Genomic DNA, 24,705 nt, shown 5'->3' with positions numbered 1-24,705 from the left:
GTGTGGAATCCAAGTGGGGCCTCTACAGTACTAAAGCCATGCTGCCATGCCAAGGGCCCTGTGAATGCTGGTATTGTCACTAGGGTCTGGGAAAATGACATGATGATCCCAAAAAAGTGTCATTTAGTGCATATGGTGGCGAGTTGTGTGCCACGCAACAAGTGTGAGCCATTGGCCTTCAATCCAGAGAATGTTATTGAGAAGGTTATTTCCATGGAGACCATTTACCATGGTGAAAGAAAATAAACAATGGGTAGATTTGAATTCTCTATTTCACTCGCCCTCACGCCAGTGGAGGGAGGGAAAATAGTGGGGTTAGGCTGTGTGACCTGCTACACTAAGTTCTTGACTCAGCTATCTTACACACAGGGTTGGTGGGAGTACACCACTATGGCTGGTCGACGTGCGTCAAACTGTCTGGGACTGACCTTAGTGAAATAGTATTCTCTTTCCCTTTTATGAAGTGCTTTGTAAAGTTGCCAACCAGGCCCCTTTATGGTGATCCTGTGGATGGTGTCCGCCCTGCTCTGCTGAGAACATGTGAGGGTCAGCTGACTGGAGATTTTTGGCTGCCGTGCTTGGTGTTTTAATGCTCATTCAGAGTCGAGGGTGAGGGAGGCATTGGGTGCAGATTATCCCCTTGTCAAGAATGTGACCCTTTTCTTTGAGTCGCCTCAGAGAGAGAGAGAGAGAAGGAGGGAGAAAGAGAGACCTGTTGGAGAGGTGGGGCCAAAGTCTCCCCACCAAACATCAGATTCTGGCGTGCTGAGATTACTGGAAACAAATATGTTATATATGCAGTGGTGTCTTGCTTTGTTAGCAGGAAAGGAAATAGCGGGCAACCAGTAAGGAGATTGAATAATTAAGATGCACTAATGTATATCAAATTATTTTGAGGGGGACTAGAATTTTTTGTTGCATTGCTCATTTAGGCAATTAGTAGCCCTCATTCAGTGCACATTAATGAGTATTTGGGCCGCCGTTGTGCACTTTGTATTACAGTCATAAGAAAAAGCAATCATGCTTCAGTGCTTTATTAAACCCTGTGTTAACATTGCATATGCTTTTGTTTTCTCATATTGCTTCACACTTTTCATTAAATCTGATAACAACAAGTGACACAGATTTTACAGACCTAAATCCACAATGGTAAAAAAACAGCTGTATACATTATCAACACTCATGTAAGGGTAACAAAGGTAAGATTTGGCCATGTTTAAGGCCCTAAGTGGAGCTATAGATCAACAGTTAAGATTCAAACACTCGAGAGAACAGCAATGACCTTTCTTCTTTTCTTCCCCTCATGTCTCTCCTGTTTCTTGCGTTTTGGTTTTGGAGGGCCGCTGGGGGGGATCCCGGTCAGTGAGAAAAGTGTGGTTTCTTGTGTGCTTGTGTCCTTGATGGTTGGCCTGAGCTGAGCCAAAGTGCTTGTGTCAGACTGGGGAGGGATCATGGTGGCACTCATACCAGGGATAACCATAGTTTCATAGTCAGCTTTGTCTGAGTTTTGTACTACAGGAGCCGTGTCATTGGGAGTGGGGGTGAAAGTAGTACTGAAAATGTGACTGATTTTTCTCCTTTCTCTGGATTCTTTTGACCTGTGCCGCTTGCCTTTCCGGGAAGTCTCTATGGTTCTACTGATGGTGGGGGGGACCGGTCTCGTAACACTCAGGTAGTCCAGTCTTTTGGGGACTACGTAGTACCCCAGTGTGCTCACCTCAGTGGCTGAAACTGCCGGAGTCTCACCAGTGGGTTCTTCTTCATTGTCTGTCTGATGAGGCCCCTCCGGCTCAAAAGGAGTTATAACTTTTCCTGCTGTCTTTCTTCCCCCTCTCTCTTTTGACCTTGGCCCTTTGGCTCGGAGGGGATTGGTGGTGGGCACCCCTGCTGTCGTGGCAACGGGTCTCTTTTCGCTTGCATTTCCCAGGGTGCTTGAGCTCAGCTGTCCTGCAGCCTCAGCCTGCCCTCTTTCAGCCATGGTGCCATCACTGCCATCTCTGACAGACGTTGTGATTGACCAATTTTCTACTATGCTTTCGGGAAGTTTGGGGGTGTTGGAGGATGTAATGGCTCGCAAGATATGTCTCTGCCTATTTTGCCCCTGCCTGACTCTCTCTCTGCGGGTCTTGGTTTTGATAATGCTTATGGTTACAGTGGGAGTGGGAAATGTTGTGGGGGAAAGCGCACTCTCCTTTCTGTCCTTGTCCTTCTGCGACTCTTGTTTTGTTGAATCCACTGGCATGCTTGATGAGGCTACAACTGCTGACCTCTCAGGGTCGTCCCTCATCATGCTGTTCGACAGCTCCTCTTTTGCATCCCGGTCCACCTCGCTCCCCATGAAGTTGTCCACATTTGCCTCCACCTGTGTTTTTCTTGCCGGGTCTTCGATGACGTTGGTCCTCCTGGTGACCTCTTCCGTGATGTGGCAAGAAGGAGCGCCTACGGCACCCTCGTCTGTTTTAACCACTGTCTCCAAACTCTGTTTTCTCTTCCTGCCTTTGCCCTTTCCTCTCCTCTTTTTGTTTTTCCTTTTTTTCCCGCCGGCATTTTTCTTCCGTTTCTTCTCAGAGCTCTGTGTCTCCTCCTTGGCTGTGTCTGGCGAGGAGCCCTGCGATGTGGACACGGTGGCGAGCACCTTGATGAAGTCCTCGGCAGCGTTCACCACATTAGTGAGCGAGGGCGCCTCTGGGGTTGTGGTCTGCGAGGCAGAGGCGGTAGACTGTGCAGTGCCGGCACCCTCTGTAGTCTCCCCTGGCTCTGAACCAGGCTCCGGAGAGACCGCCTTTTGAAGAGGCGGTAAGGGTAGCTCGTCAATTACATCAATGCCGCCAAAATCATAAGATATGGACTCTTTCATCACAGCCACCGGCACCTTGTCGTACTGTTTACACCTACAGGGTGGCAGAGAGAAGGCAAATGACAGAATGAGGTTATGGAGGGGAGCAAAAAACATTTTCCTTTTGCAGGACTGTTATATTTATATATCGGGATACAGTGAGTTCACACAGAGATACTTACACTCCATACCAGTGTCTTTCAACACACTGTTCCTCATAGGATAACTCAAAGCAGGGCACCTCCATTACATTGAAGAATGCCTGTCCAACAATCCTGGAGGAAGAGTCATTCACATTCCGGAGGCATGCTTTCATTCTGCAAAACAAAGAGCAGCCAGGGACATTAATTCATGCTTTATGTCTTGATGATTAATTAAAGCAAAAGCACACCAGAATGTGCATTCAAAATTCAAACGAAATGTGGTTAATGTTGAATGGTTTTACAGAGTTGCTTTTGTTAAGTGTGAAATGATTTTAAAAAGATTAGCTGGTAATACTCACTGTGAAATGTAATCTTAAGGACTTCTGCTCCATACACACTAATACTACGCTTTCAGGTCATGGTGCTGTTTTGTGTGCGTGTGTTGAACTTACGCGTTATCGCAGTCGCAGTGGCTTATTGAAACGAATTTGAAGTTGGTGTAGCCGTAATTGGTGGAGAAGGCATGAATGACGTGGGGACAGTAGTCATGCACGCGGCAACATTTGTCGGTCTCAGCGAATTCCCCTGAAAATGACCAAGTCCTTTCAGCCAACTGAATCATTGAAGATAGATCGCAGGCAAACTCAGTAACACTTTCAAACAGGTTCGAGGTTTCAGCTATTTGCGTTATTGCTCAGGGGACATTTGCATCAAACATTTGCATCCGAGTAGTTTTAAATAGCCTATGGGATAAATTGGTAAACTCACCAAGTTGGTCATAATGATCAGCATTATTACCGGCTCCACACCACAAAGTTCCAGGGTAGGTAAAGCCGCGCTTGGATCTGCGCAGCATTGAAGTTTCTTTCCCCGCAACTTTTTCTTTCTCACGAGCTTCATTTGATGGCAGTTCACTGGTGCTTGTGGAGCGCTTGGATTTTAACTGAAGGCACTTTAACTTCACCTCAGTGATGTCCGTAAAACTAGGATTCAAAGCAGTAGGAATAGTGACCTGACCTCTCAGTCCCAGTTTGCACACATACATAAAAGATTTCACTTGCATTTGGTCTGTTGCTAAGGCGCAGTCGACTAGTTTACCGGTGGCATCGTGAACGGAACGGACCTCCTCAATTCCGTCCGACACTTGAAGCAGATGGTACTCTCCGACATTTGACCTTTTGGCGCACAGGGTATTGTTGAGCAAGTAAAAGAATTCTTTACTCTCCTTCTCTGCCTCCAGGGAATTGCTTAGAAAATCTGCCTTAACGAATTCCCCGTCTAAGTAAGACAGGAACACGAAAAATACCGACCACATCGCTGCAGGCTGCAATTTCAGCACCACCAGCTCCAAGACAGCACCGCAACCTGCCTACCTCTGCTTGCTGTCGACTTATTGGGAGCGGTTAACAGGGCGAGTATTAATAAAGTTGACGGTCGATAATGGGAGTGGTCTGACATTTAATTAACCCTTTCCTGGATGGACAAGTGTCGGCATTCGACACCGAAGCATCCAAACTTAGATCTGTGCGTCTGTGAAGGAATGCATTGTAAAAAACATTAGGCCTAACGCTTTCAATTCTTTCGCCACATACTTTTAAACAATGAACAATATGCAGCAGTAAAGTTTGGCTTTATTGCTTGCAGATGACAGGGGAAGGCCAATCAACCTGGCAATTGAATTGGGTTACACATTTAAAAAAAAGAAGCCCCACCCCTGCATTTTATGATTTTAAGATGACACTGTGGTTGAAATTTCAGTGGAGTACATTAAAGTAATAAGATTGGTAAAGTCTGTAAGTAGCCTACTACTGGCTGGAGTTTTGACCGCAAGTTACCCCTATGTTCCCCGCTTCCCACTGAAACTGGCGATTTACTTTAGTGACGCAGCAAGGAGGAGGTTCTTACCACGCTTTCCATGGTAACAAGGGATGGGGTGATTCTGTCGACCCAACGAGATTGGGCATCTTTCAAATACCACAAAGGCAATGGAAATGACCCAGTTAAGATGTAAGCTGAAGTCGGTGCGATGCAGAAGAAAAGACCTAAGGAGAAAATAAAACATTTGTATCTCTTCGGAGACCTTGATCTCCCATTGTCTGTCATTGCACCTGCTGCTGGTAGCTAGCCTATAACTTCGCCTCGTCAGCAAAGATGTGCAGCAAAGACTGTGGCCACTTCCTAGAGTGGATTGTCAGCACTGCTTTGAGTGGTTCATGTGTCACTGACTGACTTTATGTGGATGTTAATGAGCATGGATCCTATATAGTCTTATATAATTATAATTGTAGGATATTTGAACAAAATCCAGATTGAAGGGCCGTGTAAATATTGGTCCATGCATGCACGCAAATTTTTTGCAAAGCTTATTTTCGGCGTTCATCTAAATTTGCCAAATAGTTCGACTTAAAAGTTGTTTCTGATTTGCTTGCAGAAATAAATAAGCAACAGCTTATCTTGTGCATGTATTGGGAGAAAAGGTAAAACATGGCATGTTTAAATGAATTAATCTGCTTTGGAAACACTGGGTTTTACCTGAGCACGATGTATCGTGCAGCGCAAGGGGTTTTCAGTCACGTGGGCTAGTGAGCAGCCCACAAAGGATTTCTTCGAAGGAAATAGGCCAGCTAAGCAATCGGATTGAAAGAAGGCGGAGGGAAATGATGCAAAATCAGCAGAGGTAACATGCGATTTAAAATGCCGTAAAATCCCGTTACATTATTATGAATTTAGTGCCTACACCCTACCTCGACCAAGGTTAATCCTTGCGTGCGCCAGCTAGAGCACATTTACACTCAAATGTTATCCAAATAAATAGTATAGGCCTACTCATAGTCAGACAGTGCTTTTGTTTTATAATAAGCGTGTTATAACAGTTTTGGCCATACATTGGAAGAATGATGCAGCCCATAAGTTAATTGCCTAAACAGTGGATCACACAAATTGGGAGACACTGAAACACTTACGCGTCACAAAGCACCATGATCTGTTTGGTGTGTAACCGGCGGCGGTTAAAAGTCAGGAGACACATCAGGAGATCAGGAGTGCATGCCATCAAAAAGCCCCAAATTAAAAAGACAATGTATTAAAGATACTTTCCAGGTCTGCGTCACTTGTCCAATGGAATGTGTGCCGTCACGAGTCAACTCATCTTCGTTCGACTTCTTCATCGTAACATTTGGGAGAGAAAATTAGTTGCGTAGAAAATCACTGATTGCCCCATGAGATTCAGACGCACCTGTGCGGGCAGTGCGGCTGTCAAGCAAATGTTATGTCTGACCATTCAAATGCTAGTTTAATCTTTTGGCTGAACTTTTGCACCTTTAATGCAAACAATGATTTTGGTTTTCAGTGGACCAAGGGGCAAAAATGTAAGAACACCGCCAAGGCAGACATTTCTGCATAAACCATTCGAAACATATTTTTCTGATTTTATGGTTATAACGTTACGATGGTAAAGTTCAAAAGACGAATTAGGCCAAATTAATTGTGTTGGAAGCAGTACAATTATGATCGACTCCTTCTTAATAACAATTATAACAATAATAGCAACAACAATAGGAAGAAAATGTCGTATCCAATGAGATTTAATTAAGAACAGTTTAAACTTACAAAATAGATCATTTTCCCATTTCCCCAAATTATTCACAAGGAACGTGACATTCCCCTGTGTCGGTAGTGCAACATCAGCGGAAAAACACGTCCTTGGCATGCAACGACAAAGCAAATATTTCTTAGTCAAGTCTTTTTGTTTTAATATGCAACTTTACACTTCTGCTTACAAAACTTTTAAAAATACAAAACGCATAGAATAGTTTCTTTGAACAACTCACAGAGGGCAGTATTGAGTGTTCTCACAAATGTTAACGGAGTACGCCCCCCTTGGCTTTAGACATCGGGCCTACTGGGGTGCGGGCCTGTCGACTTCTCCTTCGATCTTCAGCTTAAAGAATGGACGCTTTGGCTGTCCCACAAGACAGGGAAAAGGGCTGGTATATTTCCCTCATGGCACCTAACACCAAAGGACCAGCATTTGCTTGGCTAGACCCGTCAAGGCTGTATTGCAACTCCCAGGTATGCTCGGTGGTATTCTTGCATATTGCATGTTGTGGTCTTCATGTAACACTTCTATCTAGTTAATTCCTTCTCAAGCACCTGTGACTTTAATCACTAACCTGTTCACAAATAGTGACAGTACTAGTACAGAACAGCAGACACTGAGTATTACAGTAATGTACCTTTTGTGTCTGTTTAACTGTGTTTGATCAAGGCATTATCTGACTGTGTGAAGGACCTGCTGAAACCATTCCAGAATGAGTCAATTGACATTGTTGCTGGCATAGATGCCATGGGGTTCATTCTAGGTAATTTGGGGGGAAACCAAGGTGCTGGCACACATGCAACATCTTATGTGTTCATATACGCTGGGGGTGTTTTATTTTGAGTACAGCACACACTCTGATACAGGAAGAAATTTAAACCCTCTGGTGAACTCACTATATTTAGAAACACGGTCTGTGTTGGTCTCTCTCTCTCTTTCTCTCTCTCTCTCTCTCTCTCTTTCTCTCTCTCTCTCTCTCTCTCTTTCTCTCTCTATCTCTCTCTCTCTCTCTAGGGTCTGTCTCTCAAACCATAAGTCATATACTTTCAAAAAATAAGTCAGACAACTGAACTGGAAATCTCAGCAGCATCAAAATGATTAAGGTTTTCATTACATGATTCTACAGTAGTGTGTTTCTGTAGGTAGCTGGTTTGTATAACATCCTAAGATTCATTTTGATGGCACACAAGGTCATGTGAAGGGTAGATCAACTCACCTGTTGTTCCCCCAAGCTTCACAGGCCATTAACCATGGAGTTTTGCGGTCTTGGAACAAAACTTGTGAAATATAATGGTTGTCAGCTAGGTTGCTCACTACTGTTAGACACTCCCTATACTACTCCCTCCTTAAATATTACGCATACATCATACAGTATGTGATAATATCATTTAATTATGTACATTGTAAGCTTATATACAATATGTCACATCATATATGATATAATGTCTCGTATTTCTTATCAGGGTCTGCCGTGGCTACCACTCTTGGGAAAGGCTTCCTAGCCATCCGTAAAGCAGGACATTTGTGTGTTGAAACTCAAACCCAAGATTACAGTGACTATTCAGGACGAGAGAAACTGATGGAAGTGCGTCTGGATGTGCTCAGGCCAGGTACCATGCTATACTATTGATATGGGCTGGTCAACATTAACCCTACACTACCTATTTAACTATTTACATGGGTTGGCCCAGCGCTGTTGCATGGCCAATGTTTTCTCTTGTTCCCCCCCCCCCCAGCTCCCAGTTGGAGTATTGTTTTAGGAATAGAGAATGTACTAAGCGGCACGTGTTTTAGTCATTGAATTGGCAAGAACTAAAATTCCTGCAAGGTCTGGTTTATTACAGGATCCATTTTACTAATGGTCGTATCAGTGGGCCCTCAGAACCTTTCAAACTAAAGTCATTCAAAATAAAAATCTAGTGATAATTCACTGATGTTGTCTTGTGACAAATTGTTCATTTTCAGTTTTCATTGTTCTTACCTGACTCATTTGGTGAGAATTGTAACTCAACCTCTTGCAACTTCAAGATGAGAAAGGCCTTAAACAAAAGCAGAGCAAGCCACATGAAGACCACTCTAGCCTGCTAAATGCTGTGCGTCAGTGGATGGCCTCCAGTTGTCAAGCTGGGGGTCCATTTGGATACTGTGAAAACCTGGTTACATTGGACTTCACTCAGTTTCTGACGTCATAGGCCTATACAGTTTAACCAACCACATCCAGCCCGGCAGGAAGTGACCTCCTGGACACAGACTAAAAAGCCCCCTCTTGCCATTCTTCACTCCCCAATTCAGTGAACAAGTTCCTGTCAATTGAAACTCTATACGCCACAGTTGTCACTTGGTTACATTGGAATAAAAGGTAGATCCCTGAGAGAAAGAACTGCTGCTACTTAGGATGGCCACATGTACCCGTCAGTGAAGTATGGGGGCCTTTCTTGTGCATACTACTACAAATCTACAAAGACAGCCAACTACCTTTAAGGACGATTTAGGGTCGTTTTAGACGCAGAACCGTAAGCACGTAATTTACCCAAGGAACTTGTTTTAGACAAGTTTTGATTTACGGTTCCTTAAGGTTCCATTAGGTTCCCTACGGATTGTGCGTGTTGCAAATCATTGGGTTTAGACCTTATTATCAATGTGTTGATAGTTCACTGTAAGGTAGCAAAAAAGAATGAATGTATTTATTATTATTATTATTATTATTATTATTATTATTATTATGCAACAATACTTTTGCATAATAATCATACGTTTTCCTATTAATACGTTTTACTTCTTGAATGATAAGCTAGGACATTATTTAGCGTTAATATACAGAAACACAGTCTGAAGCATAATAATAAATCTAACTAAGCTATAAAAACAATCTTGCTTGAAACAAACACTAATGCAGGTTAACGTCTCTAAATAAAATATGGCCAAGGCTACTTGCATTTGCAAATTTGGTTTGAAATGTTTCATACTGTTTACTTTTTCTTGATACCGTGCAGGTTATTGTTATTTTACCAATGATGCTGTCTGAAATGCTACTGTGAATGACGTAGCCTTCCCTTCATCAAGACCAATGTTCACATATTTAACATGTTTCATACTGTAGCCTGAACATTTCTTACTGATGAAGTGAATCCTTGCTTCTTACAGAATGCTGTGTGCTGCCATCTTACAAACCATCCACCTTCTGCCTATGTGCCTCAAAAATTTAAGTTCTGGAAATAAGGGAAAATGTATTTCGTCCAGTAAAGAGCAGTAACGAAGCACATGAAAGATACTCTGGATTCAGCAGTGTAGGTCTGAACAACAAGCATCTCAAACTCTAGCCATATAAAACTGTTTAAGTTACCACCTAGGACCTAGGCTATTCGTGTAAATTAAGCTTTTAATGCAAAAAAAGCGCCTGGTAACCATTTGTTGTTCTGTATGATAATCAGGTTTCTCAGACCCATTGCCTGAGATGGTTCACAGTGGCCAACCCCCTTTCCCCTACTACAATTGGTGTCTGTCTCATTACACCATAGACATAGAATACGTATTCTATGTCTATCACCTCCAGTTGATTTCCTGACCCCAGGTGTCAGAGCAATGGCAGGGTGTGGACATTTCCTTTGTTAATGATGACCATGAGGAGATTGCCTTTAGGGAGATTATGGTGACCACATGATTGGTGGTCACAGCGGCTGCTTTGTCATGTTTCCCCATATTTCTAGGGCTGGATATTCACCTTATTTTCCATGACAACAACATTGTGTTGGAACTTCCGGTTCTAGGACAGGATATACCATACTGCAAATCCTTGCAAAAGTCATGAAGTAGAACCGTCACATATGAGAGCATGTAGAAGCATATGTTTTAATTTCCACCAACAACAACCTAAAACATTTGCAGGGTTTTCTGTAGTAATATCCTTGTCTGTACACATACGTAGGAAAACAAAACAGAGCTTAATAACCTACCTTTATGAATGGAAACATATACGTATATTACTTATATGTGATCTCTATATATCTTAGATATTATCTCTATATATATCAGTTTTTTAAGTCTTTTCAGAAGAACCACTGTTCAATGAAAGCTGTGGTGGTGTCTTGCAGGCCTGAGGGTACTTATAGTGGATCAGTGGATTGAGACAGGGGGTACCATGAAGGCAGCCATCCAGCTTATGGAGAAGCAAGGAGCCACGGTGGTGGGTGAGTCCTGGGTCACTAGAACCATAAAACCTTGTTGTCCGTGGTAGCCTTAAAAACCATCAGCCTGAATGAAGTACCAGCAACCTGTATTCTGGATTGCACTGGTCTGTCACAGCTGGATATTAGGGGAACAAAGGTCTCAGATAGATAGATAGATAGATAGATAGATGATAGATGGGTACTTTATTGATCCCGAGGGAAATTAAACATTATTGTGACACAAACAAATAAACAACCAAACTACACAAATAAATAGTGACAATGCTGCAATGACAACCTTTCTGATATTTCACTTTCACAGTAAATCAAACACAGTCAAAAATGTCTGTGAGATATAGAACTCTGATTTGTTGAGAATTAGAATGTTTATGTGATAGCGGTAAAGTTAAAACTACTGGTTAATGGCTATGTACCACCTGGGCAATATTATGCCAATTATTATAAGACAAACTGGTACCTTTAATACAATATAACACTTATGATATTGTTATTAATCACTGATTCTGCTCGTAATGGGTGTAGGTGTTGCTGCAGTGGCCATTGAGAACAGCGAGGGAGGAAAGTGGATAAAGCAGAACTATAAGCACTCCAACTGCATCCCAGAGGAACTCCAGTCTCAGATCGACAGCCAGTACCTGGAATCTTTCAAGGTCTTTGGCCCAAAAAAACAGTGAACCCCAGGACGCAGTGTGGGAATGAGAGAGGTGGACTGTCAGAAATGCGTGGGAAGCTTACATTGTCTTTTCCTGAGGAGATACAGGCAGAGCCAAAGATAACAATCTCTCAAGGGAGCCTGTATCTCCAGCAATCACATGATGTTTGGATTGTGCCTTTTTTTCAACAACCACAAGGTGGAGCTATATGCAAAATAGATTTTCTAAATAGAGATGGCCAATTTTTTTTTCTTTAAAAAGTTGCTTCAGCCATAAAATGTTGCAGGCAAAATAAATGTGTGTTGATAAAAACTACAAGGAATGCTAATAAAAAATGTAATTATATATTAGGTACTGACAATGATAAGCAGGAATCTAAAACTAAGTGCCTTCACTACATGTGGATGTGCCTCACCCATGACCTGTAATGTGATATAGAGAACCCATATTGAACAAAGAACTTGATTTTCTAGCCTGGTAATTTTTATAACATGTATTACCAATAATAAGAAAGACATACTTGGTTGACATTACCTCAGAAAGGTTATCTCTTTATTTTCTTTAGCAGTCTTGTGTGATGTTTGCATAACTTGACAAAAATTTAAAAAAGCAAAAATGGAGGGACTATCAAATATTAATACAACTACATATCCTAATAACCTAACTAGTAGTATTGCATCTCTCATCTGATGGCTTATTAAAGCTGTAAACAATTACCACTTTCCTCAGTAAGCTCATATCATATGTAATGTATAGATTGCTCTGGTTCTCCACAAACTTGAGTTTGTGCACCATTGGAACTTTACATTACTTCCCAGTACACTGCAGTAACTCCCTCATTGTATTTGTACCTAAATATTGATTGGACCCACAGGAAATCATAGCATACCAACTTAACTTGGACTAAAGATGCAAGACAAAACAACCCATTTTTAGGGCATACACACTTGCAAAGTACCAATTCCTTACCATTTATATGATATTTAAAATGCTGTTTAAACTCTCAAATGCTTATACATAACACTCTCAGGGTTCACCACATGTGGGACAAAAAATAGGGCGGTGACCAAAAAAAACACATCACCTCTCACCAGGCCAGCTGACATTCCAACCTCACGAACAAAAACAGATCAAATAAATAATCTCAATCTTTGGACAGCCCCTAAAATTCTTTGTATTTTTTTGAGAGGTGAACACTCTTGTCATTGTGTCACCCCCTCTTTAAGTCCTTTCCTATGCAGGAAGGAAAACGTGTCTGGGTTTGGTGTGCTCTCCACTTATAGCATGCAGTGAGTATTCCAGAATGATCTCCCTCATTGGCAGCAGTTAGGGTGCTTCTTCTTGGATGTTGTGTGTGAGTTGCTGGAATTGCTGGTAATTTCTAGGAGAGATGAGAGAGGCAATTCTAAGTCTGTGTTTAACCATTCTGGTTTTCCCCCCTTTATCAAACCATTCTGTTGCATTCCAATCTAAATCTGCAGAGAATCTCAAGCAAAGACATGGCTTTAAAAATGGTTTGTGTTAAAATGCCCAATTAACCACTTAGGACATTCCTCCCCAAAATCAAATGTACATGACCTTGGATGTTGTCCAACCACACCGGGCCTTTGAAAGAATGTTTTCTTTTAATGCTTACATATTTTGGTGCTCGGCTTAAAATGAAATGAGAGTATTGTTTGAGAAGACTAGGCCAATACTTACTAACAACATCCCCGATGCGTCGCGATCCACTCTTCTCCAGCTCTGCTAAGACGTTGGCCTCGAAGGTTAGGGACGCCACACGGAAGAAAAACTCCCTCACGCCCTCTCCTGGAACAACAACACAAGAGAGTTAACATGGCTATCCGGTGACATGAATTAACCCGGGAGATCTAATTCATCCAAAAAAGCACAGATTTACAAAAGGATCTTTTAAAATGACTGAGCGCATGTCGTCCTTTTATTATCATAATGACGTTTAACCAGGAAAGCGAAAACATGCACACTCAAGAGCTTAACCAAGTTGATAATTTGAATGCGGTGTAATTTGTCACAAACTGAATCCAAAGATCATTTAACTTAATGCAAACACTGTGCTGGCACTACAGCACTAGACCTGTGGACATCGCTGAAAAGCAACAGGAGTCGTGATGAAGGCTTACTGACCTAATAGGGCAGAGACAGCCCAGTACTCAGCTTTGATCTCCTCCGAGAGTCGCACAGCATCCTCCTCAATCTGACCATACTGTGCAGGGGACTGCACAAGAAAGACAGAAGTAGACATTAGCCTTTCCAAAGCAACAACCACCGTTAAGGTGATGGGGGATGGCGCAGGGCTCATTTTAGGACAGGCAGCACTCCTGATAGCCATGACACAGCCATGAAATACAGCACGAAGAACATAGCCACAAAGGAACAACGAGTGACTAAATTGACTTTCTGGCTTTGAGGCCTCACTCACACCAGCTGCAGTGCACAATGTAAGGGGGTAAACAGTGAGGCTTTATTATTATTATCTACTTTTAGTTAGAGAAAACAGTAGTGTTCAATGAAAAAATGCAACATGTCTGCCTTCTAAGGTTGATGCTGATCTTGCAGGAGACAAAGACAGAACACATTTTTGAGGTCTGCGTGTCCAACAGACCCGGCATACTCAGTGGTCAGAGGACTGTGGCCTCTTGCCAAGTTAGACCCTCCCTTCACAAGAAACATTTCCAGCAGAGCCTAGACTACGCTGCTAAAACTCAAAAGTGAGATCGTTTGTCGCCGCAGGCACGGAGCTTCAGGAATGGAATGTCAAACCACACACACTCAGGTCTTTCTTGGTGCCAACCAGGAAGAGCATCACACTGGACGGGTCATTCTCCTTCATCGCATCTTCCAGCCACTGCCTGAGGCGGGAGACAAAGAGGCCAGGTTTACATTCCATGAGGAACAGCACATTAGAATGATATGAGTGAATGCACAAAGGGCAGGAACACTATGACTCACCTGGCATGAGCCAGCGATGACACATCCGTCAAGTCAAACACAATTATGATCGCTGGGAGGTACAAAAAAACAAAAACATGATTTTGAAACTCAAACCCATTAGAATCTTTCAGTTGGTAAACTTAATTTCCTTGAATTGTCTGATATGTCTGCATCAGACACAGACCTCATAGTGGTGTAATATAAAGCCATAGAACTTAATTTGTGTACCTTGAGCCCCTCTGTAGTATGTAGAGGCAATACATTTAAATCTCTCCTGCCCTGCAGTATCCCACCTACATAAAATAGAAAGGGGGTCATGACCAGTACTGTGGGACACAGACAAAAAATTATGTATTAATTTAAGCGTCTAGTCACAAACACTCACAGCTGCAAGCTGAAAGGGACACCCAGGACCTCAAACCGCTCCATCTCAAAGTCCACGCCTATGGTGGCCTTGTAGTTCTTGTCAAAAGTGTCCTTACAAAACCTGTAATGAAAAACACGAGCATGTTTACACATTTCTGTGAAGGGAAGGTGGAAATGGGTGGCTTAAGGTTTGGGTTAAAAGCCTTTGTCTCGCACAGGCTTCTCATTATAGCTTTTCAACAATTTGCAACCCCCTATCAAATATTAAGCCTAGACGCTTTTGGTCAGCTTACCTATTAATCAGACAGGTTTTGCCCACAGCCAGGTCACCCACGACAATGACCTTGGAGATCTTAAACCTACTAGACAAAAAGGGTGGAGTGAAGAATTAGCTGATTTAATTTCAAACATAAAAAACAGGCTCCTGGAATAGCTTCAGTCTTTGCTCTGTGTCCTTTTTGTGTTGGTAATACGTTTCCAGCTCACCCCACTGTGCCAGTCTTTTGTTCCTGGCACGCTGTCTTGACTTTGGGGTGGAATTCCTCCTTGGTGTGCAGGGCAGCCTCGTTGCTGAAGCACTGGAACAAAGGAGAGTAGCATAGTAAAGCATACTGACAGCCAGCAACAAATATAGTGTGAGTGTGTTATTCATTTGACTTGTCCCTGTTATGTGTGTTCCTAATGATTTGTCCAAGGCACATAACACAAACTCTGTGTGTGTGTGTGTGTGTGTGTGTGTGTGTGTGTGTGTGTGTGTGTGTGTGTGTGTGTGTGTGTGTGTGTGTGTGTGTGTGTGTGTGTGTGTGTGTGTGTGTGTGTGTGTGTGTGTGTGTGTGTGTGTGTGTGTGTGTGTGTGTGTGTGTGCGCGCGCGCGCGTCTCCTGACCTGTTCATGACTTGTTACACAATGTGAGTGTGTGTGTGTGTGTGTGTGTGTGTGTGTGTGTGTGTGTGTGTGTGTGTGTGTGTGTGTGTGTGTGTGTGTGTGTGTGTGAGAGAGAGAGAGTGAGAGAGTGTACCTGCACTGTTGTGCAGAGTTTATTTGATTTACAAGAACAATACCGTTCTGCATTGTCTTTATGAAGTTAATGTCAGAGAATCCACTAGGCCTACCGGAGGCAGCTCGGCTATGACCCGATCCCTCCGAATGGGTGGCAGCACACTCATGTCGGCAGCTCTGTGAGAGGAGGGGATATGCAGGACAGACAGAGTGATGCATTATGTGGGCCTCTGCAATACATAAAAATGACTGATGTATTTTAGGAATAGTTAACAAAAAATAGGCTACCCTGTGTCTTAAAAACATTTAGACGCGTTGAATTTGTCATTTGACTTTTCCCTTAGTTAGGCTGTTGCAATTGTGACCAAATTTGACTACTGCATGATCACGTAAGGCCATTTGGCACCTTGGAGTTGTGGTGATGCGCTAATTCCCGTTAGTTAATCCCAAAAGTAATTCGAAGAACAAAGAGATAGCCTACTATTACACGTATCCTAGCTCATAAACGAATCAAAGAAACATTGTTCATGCTATGCAACCCCAGAATGAATACCAGTAGGCAAAATGAATAACTAAAGATAACCTGTAAATCGACACAGAGCTTTCTTCAAGGATTCATCTGCGAATGCTAAGAAACGAATCTAAAACAACAAAGATTGATACATATGCTCCATTAACTGAAATAAACTGATGCTTAATCCCGGGAATACGTTACTGTAAAACTTTGAAAGGAAGATGTTTCACACTCAAAAAGTAATGACGTAGCTACCAAAATGAATCTTTCCCGCTGTCCGCGTGGATAAATCTCGGTGGTTCTTCCACTACACGAAGTGTGCCGTTCCCCAAAAAATCAGAAGGACTCCTCTGTCAGCTTCAGCGCATATCCACAACACTGCCCATGGGTTTCTTTGCAGACTACAGGAAAAACGAAAACCTTAGCCCACGGAAGTGGATGAGATGGCAGACAGATGACTTCGATTAAGTTGAGAGGTTGTGCACACTTCTCCACTTTTCAGCAGATTCCAGTGTTTTTCCTCTTCAGGAGAGCGCCCTATCCCCCTTGCGTCAGAGGAATGCAATGACCCCGTCCCGTTAAAAACAGAAATGCTACTGGAAATGGCCATCCTCTTCGTAAATTAGTTGGTGTTCACTTTATTACATGATTATATATTTAGCTTCATGAAACTGCTTTGAAGATAATTGAATATGTTTTCATTAATAGGTCATCGTTTCTTTCCCAAATATCAACTTCATTTGATAGTAAAATAAGATTTTTTTTTTCTCTGGAAAAGCAAATTAAAAGTTATTCAGTAATATGGGTTGATAATTTATGTCCACCAGAAATACCATAATCATGCTAAGGATTTAATAAGAGCCCTGTTTGAAATCTCTCAGCCTCTGCAAAAGTTGAGAAAATTGAACAAGGAACTACAACACCCATGTAGCATTGGGTTTCATTTTAATCCCAACATCCTTTGCTGTTGAAGTATTGTTTTAACCAATAGGCTTGTCAAAGCAGCAAAGTCAACAGAGTGAAACTCTCAGGGGAACTCGTATTGAGTTTAAGTGCTGTTTAGAAAAACGAATACATTGTCATTCCATATAATTTCATTGTTCATTGTGTGTAAATAAAGCTTGGCTGTTTGAAGATGTTTCTATGGCATCTGTCATAGCTATAGAAACTACCTTCCTTCCCATGTGGGTAAAACATTCTGCCAGTTGCCACTAACGGACTGATAGATGGCAGCACTAGACCATCCACTGTAATAGTGTCATCCAAGTCACAAGGGGCAGCTTGTAGTTCTCTGTAACTCCAAGCAGTTTTCTAAGGAAGACTTTTTGAGACAATTAGATTAGAGCAATTACATGGATAACAAAATATATGACTGTTAACCCTTGATAAACCTGTTGAATTCTAATAATTAAAGATGATCTAATTATAGTCACAGACAAAAAGGTAGTTTAATCACAATGGTAAGAGAGCTGTGGTACATTGTGCCACTCTTTCAGTTGCACAGCTTTGTAAGGGTAAAATGTGTGGTAGTCAATTCTCTTCTCCAGAGATTCCAAGTGGCACCTCTGTTTGAAACTAGCTTAGCAGCATCGAACTACACATAATTATACAGTTAGCCTGGCACAGTAATTAGTATGGTCATGCCTCCATTTATGTCCTCGAAAGGAGAGGCATTGTGCTGTTGCCAGGACATAGTAATCCTTTCATCTGTATAAAAAGCTCCTTTCTCAATATGAAGGTTAAAGCCAGTTGAGGTGGGAGTATTCCTTGGTAGCACTAGTTTTAGGAGAGAATATTTATATACAGTCATTCAGCAGATGCTTTTATCCAAAGTGACATTTAAATTTCAAAGTACATGAGAAGTTTCTGAGTCTTCTGGAGCTTGAATCAGCTGTCATGAAAACAGATATGTAAATATCAAGCTCACCTACGTGTCTGAAATAAGTTGTAATTAAATCACAAAGAATTTCTATCACCTGGCCCCACAATTAAGCATTGTACTCAACAAAGTACTAATGACCACAGTTAAATCAATGCAGAGTGTCATTTATAATAATAATAATAATTATTATTATTATTATTATTCTGTTAAGGGATCAAATGCTTGCAAAGAATAGTTTGCTCAGTCTGCAATACCAGACCCCTCTCTCTCTCTCTCTCTCTCTCTCTCTCTCTCTCTCTCTCTCTCTCTCTCTCTCTCTCTCTCTCTCAATAGTCAATTAATATATCTCATCTTAGCATAAGCCTTTAAGAAATGAATATGGACAGTATGCTGGTGTGGGGGGACTATGGGTTCCACTATAGTTTAAGAATCTCAGAATAGTTCAAATAGGTTGGGGGTAAAAACAAATATTTTATTATTTTTATTTATGCGTTTATTTGAAAAGGGACCAGTGTATACATTGATAAACATTTCCCCAAAAATGTAAATGCACTGTAATAAGCTGGGGTTGGGTTTAAGGTTGAAACTTTTGAATCGAGTCAAATCAATAGTCAGAATAGCTAAGCAAGTGATGGCTGTGGTGGCTTCAGGCATCCATGTGTTTTTATCTAGAGTTATCGCCACTCTGAATAATGCCCTGCCACAGGATGAGAACAGATGCGCACACCAGTTCATGCTTCTAAATCATGGCAGTGCATCTAATCTTAGGTGATCAGATGAATTGTTTCTCAGTATTATTTTAAAGAAAGTCTGTCGAATGTGTTAGGTGAAAATTCACTCAAGTTACCTCAGATAGGAATATTTATTCAATCAAAACTTGTCGGGCTCAATCCCAGCGCGAAGACCAGAGTGAAGCAAAAATAAAACACATCACACAGGGTTTATATAGGTTGAAGTTTGCGTTTCTCTGACACCAAAGCAATCTGTCAGCAGAGATAACCATGTGGTGGGTTTCTCACGTCGAGGTCATCTTGCTATGCTTTTTGCAACGTAATGCATCAGTAAGGCAGAATAGAAGGACTACTAGCTGTTCCTATCAGCCCTTGCTTATGCACACACAGAGAAGGTACACATTTAAAAACATACACAGAGTTAGAAATGTCAGCAATTAAGAATCAAAGATATACAGAAAAGTCATGTTTCAGCTCACAAAGGCATATGATTAACACACATACATATTTGATTAAAGTCAGAGTTTCATATTTCTCTATCAGTATGACAGATGTTTCATTGAGAAAAAACATCAATCTAAGTCTGATTATCACATACCTATAAATAAACACTCAACATTAGTTTATACTAAGTTTACTATATAACTTGTCTCCTCATCTCATATAGAGATAACATTAAACATTATGGAGGTAAAGTTTCAGTATCATTTGATGAAAAGTTTCAGTATCATTCTAATATTCTTTCGATGATAATAATGAATACTTTTTTAAACATTTTAATCTAGTTTTTTTGCTTCTGACTGAACAATTCAAAACAAAGACCCTGTAGTCTGATTATAATATTCTAGGCCTGCTTACCTTAACTCTAACCAAGGCCAAGATATATGTTGCATTCCATTTTGTACTTCATTAAATAAAAATAAAAAACAAATATTTAAATGAATTACACATTCATTTTTAATTCCTTGCTAATACATTATATGAGGAGCATTTAGCCTACAGCTGTCCTTATTTGGGAACCTTTTTATGTTTTATATGTCTTTTTTATATATCTTGTTGATGTTCTTTTCTAATAGTGATCACCTACTGGATGCTCCAATCTGAGCCATGGGCATCAAGATCAAATCAATGTGAACGACAAAAGTCGATGCCAGAAACATGGATTCCTCTAAAGGTATATGTAAAATCGACACAGGAAAACGTTCGGGAAACGTAAACAACTAAGTTAGGTATACCTTTCAAAAAAATTGTGAGTATTTTTATTTTTTTTAACTTAAACAGTCTTAACAATGTTTTCACAGCCATCAGCATTTGCGAAAAAGGGTCACACTATAAGACAGAGAAAATTTGGCTTGTAAATATCAATTTGATTAACAGATAAAGAGATACATTTTATCAGTATTAACGCCTAAGCATAAGATGATACAGAAGGAGAGGGAGAGGCTGCTCGGCATGGTGTTCGGGAATTTTGTTTATGTTATCGTTTTGATTTAAGTTATGTTGGCTGACATACATGGGAGTTTTAGTTATACAGGAAAGCAACAGTGCACAACTGGCTGGTGAGAGCCGCAAAACGGGCCGCATGCTGTACCCAGGATCAGTAAAGGCCCTCCTACACAGTACAACATGTGCTGGCTGTGGTCCACTACTGGTAAACACAACATCTGACAGGAAGAATGAAGTATGTTGCAACAGGTGCCGGGTTTTTGATGCATTATTTATGACTATAGGATGCACTAAAGAGGAATATCTTTAAGTCTAAGTTTAAAGATGAAAAGGGTGTCTGTTTCTCAGATGGAGGCAGGAGGATTTTTCCACAGGGTAGGCTCTATAGTAGAGGGCTCTGCCTCCTTTTGTGCTTTTTGATATTCTTGGAATTATAATGAGACCTGCACTCTGGAAACGAAGTGGTCTTGGTGGGCAGTAGGGGAAAACTAATTCCTTGAGGTAAACATGGGTAATGGGCTTTCTATGTAAGAAGTAGAACTTTTCTACTTTTGACATGGAGCCAGTGCTGTGAGGCAAGTACAGGTGAGATATGTTCATATTTTTTAGTTCTAGTAAGGCAGCGTTCTGTATAAGTTGGAGGCTCTTTATTGAATTGTTACTACATCCAGACAGGCACATTGCAGTAGTCTACGCTCAATGTAATAAAAGCGTGGATTAATTTGACTGCATCTTGGAGGGATAGGACTTTTCAGATTTTGACCATACTGTGTAGACAAAAAAAATATGTCTTTGAGATCTGTTTCAAGTGTGAGTCGCGTAGGAGGTCTTGGTTGATAATTACACTGAGATTTTTGGTGCTAGTATTGGATGTTAAATGAGATGTGGGTAGATGGTTAGATCCTTTTCAATTGTTAAGGGCCAAGCATAACCTCAGTTTTTTCTGAATTAAGGAGCAGGAAAGCTTTTACAGGCAAGCTTCTATCTTGGGTAGTTGTACAATTTCAGGTTTCATGGATAGGTAAAGTTGGGTATCATCAGCTTAACAATGGAAGTTAATACCATGCTTCCTTATTATAGCACCTTAGCGTAGCAATGGAAGTTAATACCATGCTTCCTTATTATAGCACCTTAGCGTAACAGTGGAAGTTAATACCATGTTTCCTTATTATAGTACCTTAGCGTAGCATGTAGAGAGAAGAGCAGGGGCGCAGAGCCTTGGGGAGCTCCATAAATTACTCCAGTGTGATTGGATTGTGGACATGAGGATGGTCAGAAAAAGTAAGACCTAAACAAGGATAGGGCACGTCCTTTGATACCAACATGTTCAAGTCTCTGTAAGAACATATGATGATCAATAGAGACGGAAGCAGCACTAGAAAAACCAGTATTTACATGCACACATGATCAGATGCGATTAGTAGGTAGTTCAGAACTTTGACTAAGGGTGTTTAAGTACTGTGATGGGCTCTAAAGCCTGTTTGGAGATCTTCTTGGATGATGTTTTTTCATGTAGAAAAGTCATGAGTTTGCTATTACTTTTTCAAGTATTTTTGACAAGAAAGGGAGGTTGTATATAGGCTTATAGTTGGTTTGATCACTGCTTAGAGATGGTTTGATCACTGATATTTTGAATGATTGTGGAAGATATCCTGGAATTAGTGAATTGATCATAGTGTCTCAGTTAAAAAGGGCAGTGCAAGCTTAAGTAGTTTTGTAGGGATGGGGTCTAGTGGGCACGTTGATTATTTAGATGAGGAGATCAGGGAAGTGAGTTGAGGGAGGTCAATGGGTGTAAAGGATTCTAGGAATGCACCAGGTTGTGGGGGTGTTACAGAGGTAGTGCATCCTGGAAGGGCTATTTGGTCATGGAGGGGGAGGAAACTGTTAATTATTTTCTCTTATTGTTAAAATATAGTTATAATAGTAGTATAGTAATAATAGTTATTGAAAATGATCATGAAATTGGTACTGCTACAGAACAGAGTGTGATTTTGCATTGTTTTTTTTTGTTGGTCTATAAATGTGTTGAAGAGAAACATTTGGTTGTGTTTATTGTTTTCAATCAATGAAGAATAATTTTGAATAATCAGAAAGTGTTTTTTTTAATAGCTTACAGGGCTATCCTCTCATGCCAGGTGAAATACCTTAAGTTTGGAGGAGTACCATTTCCTTTCTTGTTCTCAAGTAATTTGTTTAAGTACAAAACTTTAGTCAGTGGGGCAAGTCCTTTCTGTTTGCAGTGGTTCAATGGTTTCAACAGTGGAGTGAAGCACCCTTGTGACACCATCTGTTAGGCGGTCGGTGTGAGGTGGGGATGTGCTCATGCCACCTTCAGTGTCAGAAGTTAAGAGCTGAGGCAGAGTGGGCAGTAGTTTTGACGTGAATTCTGTTGAAGTTTTATCAGATGCCCTTCAAGTCTTCGCAAAACACAGGAACACAGGAAAACACATTGGAGAAAGACCTGTGCAACTTTGATATCCAGTGTGTGTATCTATTTAAAGCAAATACATACTGTTCATACAGCCATTTCCCAGCAGGACTGCTGACATTTCTCTAATGACTAGGATGTTTATTTTTAGTGTAAATGGGGACCAGTCACCACAGGGTGGTCTTGGAGTACTTTGAGACAAAAGCCTTTTGTAAGTATTCAAACTGGGTGGTGGTATGTCTGTCCTCTGTTATACCTCCACCCTGCTGGGATCGTAAGGCTTTGGAAACACTAACATGATTATGAGAGTCAGATGTAGCTTGAGATTGTCCTTACTTAGATGTTTCTATTTTTTTCAATGTAGTTCCTCAAGCTGGTACGTCTTTGCTGGAAGCTGTAATTCGCTGTTTTATATTTGACAGCAATATGTATGCAGTGTTGGGGAGTTGGGAACTGAATGTAATTAACCATTGGTTCTACTGTAATTGAATCCCCTTTGATCAGCCCTGGACTCTTTTTCTTTCACTCTGACCGCTGTGAAGACATGCCCAGGCAATGCATTTGTCAGGCTGCCACCACACACTTGACCTTTGTATCATGCATGTGCAAAAGGATGGGCGTTGCTCAGTGCTCACACAGTGACAACATCATAGATAAACCTCCTGAATCTCCTTGGCCATACTTAAGAAAAATACACGACACTGACAAGCTCTACTGACAAAAACTCTAAATTTGTACTTGTCAGCCAAGCCAAGAAAATACACACCCTTCTTCACTTTTTAATTATATTTTTTTTTTGTCTCGTTCTTGTTTGGTTATGTATTTGTAAATATGTGTGAAGTCTTGCGTGAAGTGTTTTGTGCTTGCACAATGACAATAAAGTTCTTAAGATTTGGCTATAGAACCCACTGGCAGAATGGGAGCTCAACCTACAAGATATGCAGTATGTTTATAATACAATTATCCTGGTTTAGGAATTAAAGATTAAATGTATGGGGCTTAAACTTTCCTTCCACAAAACAGAGGGATATTTTACATGGTCATGGATGTATACAACTCTAGTCAGAATACCAATTACTGTAGTTTAAGTAAATGGCCTATTCTTACCTGTTTCTCAAAACTAATACTTGAAGTCCCGTTTAGGATTGCTTGTTTGTTTGTAGAATTATTCCGGAACAATTTTTCCAGGTTTGATTGATAGCTATCTCTCTAATGCAGTTCGTTGCAACATGTGACACCTTGTGTCTGTTAGGAAGAAGCTAAACCAAAGGAAAGGGGGAGAAGATCAACACCCCTTTGCTGCCATGCATGGTGTATGTTTGATTTGTAATGTGTTACTTATCCGTCAAAACAGTAGTCAAGAGGTGTAAAGGTATTGCTTTATGGTTCTCAAAGACATTGTTTACAGGGGAGATGGTAGTGACATCCTGACCTATCCTGGTTGTTCTGATATGCAGTAACAACAGGTCTGGTAGGAAATGCTACTTCACATTCATGTCTGATGTAAGTTCCAAGCAATGGCTCCATTAAAAATAACAAAACACAGCTGAAGGTCTAACACAACTGAGTGTCTTTAACAAATGACTATGACAAATGGACACAAAGCCTTGTCAATCTATAGGCATGCTACAAACATTCAAACAGTTTGGGTCAATCACAGCATGTATGATATGACCAGCCAGTCTCTTGCATGTTGGGACTTTGACTTTCAGCCTGTATTGGGCCTCATGTAAGGTGAGAGTCTACCTGAAGGCCTGCACTGTGGCAGCTGTCTTTCCTGTCTCCCGCTTGAAGACCACCAACATGCACTGGGAAATAAAGGGATTCTGAATATGCAGGATGTAAACATAGCAGAAGTAAACTGGTGTTCAGTCAGAAACACTGAACGCGGTTCGCTGTTTCAGATCACAAGCGTTTGCTTGGTTTTAATGGGAGTCAATTGCAAGGTGTGAGGGAGTCACGGCAAA

The 24,705-nt window shown here is 41.1% G+C and overlaps 2 protein-coding genes across 3 annotated transcripts; one reads left to right on the top strand and one right to left on the bottom strand.

The window, feature by feature from the left end:
• Positions 1-6,857: 6,857 nt before the first annotated feature.
• On the top strand, positions 6,858-11,888 carry LOC308370497 (adenine phosphoribosyltransferase). The gene is made up of 5 exons (XM_080845155.1): positions 6,858-7,050; positions 7,247-7,340; positions 8,041-8,187; positions 10,669-10,764; positions 11,287-11,888. Exons 1-5 carry the CDS (start codon positions 6,928-6,930, stop codon positions 11,436-11,438), a joined length of 612 nt encoding a protein of 203 aa, XP_080701281.1. The 5' UTR covers positions 6,858-6,927; the 3' UTR covers positions 11,439-11,888.
• Positions 11,889-12,023: 135 nt separating this feature from the next.
• Positions 12,024-16,697, bottom strand: LOC308370495 (ras-related protein Rab-34-like). Of its 2 annotated transcripts, none has more exons than XM_080845152.1 (11): positions 16,504-16,697; positions 15,848-15,911; positions 15,222-15,313; positions 15,029-15,097; positions 14,755-14,856; positions 14,598-14,662; positions 14,388-14,439; positions 14,206-14,287; positions 13,563-13,653; positions 13,119-13,226; positions 12,024-12,798 (listed from the first exon to the last, which is right to left on the bottom strand). In XM_080845152.1, the coding sequence occupies exons 2-11, from the start codon at positions 15,899-15,901 to the stop codon at positions 12,731-12,733; spliced, it is 783 nt and encodes a 260-aa protein (XP_080701278.1). In that variant the 5' UTR covers positions 15,902-15,911; positions 16,504-16,697; the 3' UTR covers positions 12,024-12,730. The 2 variants fall into 2 exon arrangements, with proteins under 2 accessions (XP_080701278.1, XP_080701279.1); XM_080845153.1 differs by having other exon boundaries at positions 15,029-15,094.
• Between the last annotated feature and the right edge of the window lie 8,008 nt (positions 16,698-24,705).

The sequence above is a fragment of the Sprattus sprattus genome, assembly GCF_963457725.1.
Source record: "Sprattus sprattus genome assembly, chromosome: 9".
NCBI lineage: Eukaryota > Metazoa > Chordata > Actinopteri > Clupeiformes > Clupeidae > Sprattus > Sprattus sprattus.
This window is presented reverse-complemented; position numbering and strand designations above follow the sequence as displayed.